This window comes from Solanum tuberosum, unplaced genomic scaffold, assembly GCF_000226075.1.
Source record: "Solanum tuberosum cultivar DM 1-3 516 R44 unplaced genomic scaffold, SolTub_3.0 scf00769, whole genome shotgun sequence".
NCBI lineage: Eukaryota > Viridiplantae > Streptophyta > Magnoliopsida > Solanales > Solanaceae > Solanum > Solanum tuberosum.
This window is the reverse complement of record NW_006239710.1, coordinates 39,868-44,655: the sequence shown is the minus strand read 5'-3', so window position 1 is coordinate 44,655 and position 4,788 is coordinate 39,868. Positions and strand designations below refer to the sequence as shown.

Below are 4,788 nucleotides of genomic sequence, written 5' to 3'. Positions count from 1 at the left end.
TTTTACCGACATTCGGAAGTCGGTATTATGAAATATTTAATTGAGAAAAAATTCCGACCTCAGGAGGTCGGAATTTTTAATGAATTACAATAAAAACCGATCTCTTGATGTCGGTATTATTTTCTCAATTAAATATAAAAAATGCCGACCTCATGAGGTCGGTATTTTTATTTCGACTATTAATTAAAGCGACATCCGGATGTCGGTATTTTTATTTCATCTAATTACTTTTAAAAGCGACATCCGGAGGTCGGTTTGCGGAAAGCGGGAAAACCAAATTCCGACCTCTGGAGGTCGGAATTTTTCCCGGAAAAAATGAATTACAATAAAAATACCGACCTCATGAGGTCGGTATTTTAATTACATACTACCGACATTTGGAAGTCGGAATTATAAGATATTTAATTGAGAAAAAATTCCGACCTCCTGAGGTCGGAATTTTTTCTCAATTAAATATTTTATAATTCCGACTTCCAAATGTCGGTAGTATGTAATTAAAATACCGACCTCATGAGGTCGGTATTTTAATTACATACTACCGACATTTGGAAGTCGGAATTATAAGATATTTAATCTGGGAAAAATTCCGACCTCCTGAGGTCGGAATTTGGCCCCCTTTATTTTGCTTAAATCATACCAACGTAATTTCTATACAAAATTGTAAACAATTAATTATAAGTGTAAAATGAAAAGAACATTTAAATAAACCGACCTCCGAATGTCGCTTTTAAAAGTAATTAGATGAAATAAAAATACCGACCTCCGGATGTCGCTTTAAGTAATTAGATGAAATAAAATACCGACCTCATGAGGTAGGTATTTTTATTTCATACTATCGGTATTATAAAAACCTAAAATATTTAATTGAGAAAAAATTCCGACCTCAGGAGGTCAAAATTTTTCCCAGAAAAATGAATTACAATAAAACCGACCTCTTGATATCGGTATTTTATATTAATTTATTTTTCATACTATTTAATTTTACCGACATACGAAAGTCGGTATTACCTAAAATATCTCAATTTTTGTTTTTTATATTTAATTGAGAAAAAATAAAATATATTTGTTTAATACCGACATCAAGAGGTCGGTTTTTATTGTAATTCATTTTTTCCGGGAAAAATTTCAACCTCCTGAGATCGGAATTTGGTTTTTCCGCTTTATTTTGCATAAAAACTGACTACTTGTAAATACCGACCTCCATTTGAGGTCGGAAATTTTTAGGTCGGTATTCACTGTTTTTTTAGTAGTGGAACTAGATTCATGAATGAAATATTTTCACCAACCACTATCCCATCACTCTTGTATATTTCATATTTCACTCTCCCATACTCCTGAATGCCTCAGCAAAATCAAAATATTCATTTTGTATCTCATCCAATTTTCAACAAAAAATTTTAATTCCACTCAAAAGTTTCTTCGTTGAAACAGGAAAAAGATGAACAAGATTTTGCATTGGTTTGTTATTTTAGGATTCACGTTTCTCTGATTGACAGTAATGAGGAACTGAATAGCGTTTATTGTGGGATTTTATTTTGATTTTCCATTTTGTTTTCCATTTTAAGCGCAATAGCCACAAATATAATGTATCACAATTAATATATTCGGACTGTCAGTTATGTATCCGAAATGTGTAAAATTTAAGTGACTAATGTAATTTCAATAAAAGTAGGGGTAGGATGTAGTTTCATCATTACACTATGGGATTTCTAAAATTTATACTTTTATAATTTAGAATTCTTTTTATTAGGAAGATACGTCTACATTCTATAATAAAAATAATGAATTTATTTTTAGTAAACACCAATAGATTTGAAGAGGATAAAATATATTATCTACAATACAAAATTTACATGAAATATTTTGGGATAAACGTGCAATGCACGTTTCTAGAAGTAGTAGAAATAAAAAACTCACATAAGACCTAATGTATGCGTATGAGATTGACAAAAATATAATAAGCTTAGTATTCCACAAATAAACATGAATTGAATTTCAAGAATCCCAAATAGGACCAAATGCAGGGATTCCAGATTTCTTGCAAGCATTAACCACATCTCTACTCCCTTCTGGATTACTAGTAACAATAACAACTTCAGCTCCCCATTTTCGTGCTGCGTCAATGCTCATTTCTGATACGTTTGGACGTCCTAGCAAGGTTGTATCGTGTATAATCACTTTCTCCTTTGGATGCCCGCTTAACATCTCTTTTATTTCCTTACCGAAATTTTGTTCCACTCCTTTTGTCACCCAGAGAAAACACACGTTAGCCGCGCTAGGTTGCAAAAGGAACGATAAAAATACACAAATTCCGGACCCCGTTGCAACCACTAGGACCCTGTTGTACATGTTTACTAAATAAGGTAAGCCCGCAAAATGAACTTGTCGTACCCATATATGGCTTGGGGGGTTTGACACTAAGGTTTTCGTGAAGTCACCAACCGCGCCTGCCAATATCATGTGCTCTGCCTTCCCATCCGAAATGATCCCAAACGCATGCCATTCAGAGAGGGGAGAAGGACTAATTCGTCCTAAAATTCCCGCTTTGACTCCTCCTTCGAATTTTATAATCGTTGCATGTCCCGACGGAGACGTGACCTTAACTGGAACACGTCTCACGGTTATCCAGGGGAGGATTATTAGCACAGTGATAGCCAATGTGAACAAAAATTCTTGTTGTTTGATCAGCTTGGAGCCAATTTCTGCGTTGTTGTAAGATTTAGTTTCAGGATCATAAGAAACCGTTAAGGTAATGAAAATCCAAAGAAGTGCTAATGCTATCCATCCAACGAAACGATGAATCCTCTCGAAGAAATTGTGATGGAGATGTCGAACGAGAGGAAATGCAGCGAGTGAGGACAAGAAGAGAAGTGAAAGAATTGCAAAAGCAACACCAACGATTTCAGGGGAAGTGTTTTCTTTGTCATTCAACGTTTGGATTAACGCGTAAACGAGCCATGCAATCGATGAAATTGCACAGCCACTATGGATTCCACCGAGTGACTGGAGTAAAGACGTAACAATAGTTTTGATTCGTATAGGAATCCAAGACCATCCCAAGCAATTCACCGCGAGCCAAAATACAACTCTTAAAAATGCTTCGCTTCGACAGAGTGTCAAAGCGAAGATGTTCCCAATTGAAAATAGGACAGCTTTTTTTCTTGCGTATGGGAAATTTCCCGTACTAGCAAGAATTAAAAAAGTAATATTTGGAACTAAAGATAGCGCGAATAATCGCTTGTATACTGTAAACAAGCCTTGATCAAGAAGGATGACGGACAATCGCGATGATTTTTTTTTATTTTTTTCACGTTCACTTAATGTTTTCGGAGGTAGAAATGGCAATGGAGATGAACCCTTTTGAGGGATTTGCAAAATTGGCCCCTCTTTGTCGTAACAACCTTTTTCAAGAGTATCAACATCTTCATCTTCATCTTCGTTTGCGTCTATCTCTAGATCACAAAAATGACTACTAGTACGATTCATTGATCTATTACTACCATGAGAATTAGATTCACTAGTAGGTGGTTTAGGGACGGAAAATGGATCGTTACGAGGCTTTATCTCGAAAGCTACTCCTCTACTACTTGCAAATCTTTCTAACTTGTCTTCAGTTTTCATTTATTTTCTACTGTGAAAAAAAAGAAGGGAAGTTAGATGAAGAAACAAAATAATATAAGCTATGGATGAAGAATTGAAGCTAGGATATGTAAGGTAATTGAGTTTATGTATTTATAGTCCAATTTATGGCTCGATTAGACATTCAAAGTCCAATTATGATCTTTTAATATAATATTAAAAATATTAAAGAGTAAGTGCATTATGTCTTAGTTCATATTTCTCTTATTAAACTTCAATATATATAGACCAATGGTGTGTTAAGGTTGTGGTGGACGGTTTTGGGTGTTCATCGGTCGGTTCGGTTTGGTTTTATGTATTATTGGTTCGGTTTTTCAGTTTTTAAATATGCTAACCCTATAACAAATCAATAAGATATTTTTTTATCGATTTTCGGTTTATCGATTTTGGTCGTTATCGGTTCGGTTTTTGGTTTACCCAATAAGAATATGTCCGTAAAATATTAGTCTATGACTTCTCACTTCTTTAAATGTTTTGATATAGTGAAACAAGAAAATAATGAGAAATTGCATTAATTAATAAGAGAAAATATAGTACGAAGGTTATAATTACATGTCACCGCCAAAACAAAGTATGAAATTTCTTATGTTAATCAAATTACAAACATTTACAAACTTGCAAAAGCTACAACCTACAATTACAAACTAAAACTAAAATGAAATAGTCCAACAAGACTAAAACTAAAACTAAAATCAAATAGCTGTCATTGTGAACCCTTACTTTAGTCTTTAGGTTTTGATTAAATAGTAAAGACTAGTATAGCGGCCTAGTGTGAAGTGAGTATAGAGTACTAATAATTTGATATGGTTAGAGTGTGTAGTTATATATTAAATTATTAATATCTAATAGTAAATTATTAGTGTCTTATTGGGTTATCGGTTTACCCAATAACTCAATAGTAAAAACCGATATCGAACCAATAACCCAATAACTTTTTTTTATAAAACCATTAAAAACCCAATAACCCAATAACATTTTTTCGGTTCAGTTTATTGATCGGTTCGATTTTTGCACACCCTTATTTTCTACCTTTAATTAGTTTCAAGTGCATTTTTTGGTTACTAAGAAAATCTTATTAGTAGCGCCTATCGTGGGCTCAAAAATGTAATCTACAATACGTGAATTTAAATTAATCGATTGAATTTCAAT

At 33.5% G+C, this 4,788-nt stretch overlaps 1 protein-coding gene across 1 annotated transcript; it reads right to left on the bottom strand.

Moving 5' to 3' along the window:
• Window positions 1-1,939: 1,939 nt before the first annotated feature.
• LOC102586379 (uncharacterized) lies at window positions 1,940-3,626 on the bottom strand. The gene has a single exon (XM_015305467.1). It carries the CDS (start codon window positions 3,619-3,621, stop codon window positions 1,996-1,998), a length of 1,626 nt encoding a protein of 541 aa, XP_015160953.1. The 5' UTR covers window positions 3,622-3,626; the 3' UTR covers window positions 1,940-1,995.
• Between the last annotated feature and the right edge of the window lie 1,162 nt (window positions 3,627-4,788).

What these genes read in the sequence shown, in the direction of transcription:
- LOC102586379 (XM_015305467.1), bottom strand. Translation starts at nt 3,621, where the DNA reads ATGAAAACTGAAGACAAGTTAGAAAGATTTGCAAGTAGTAGAGGAGTA.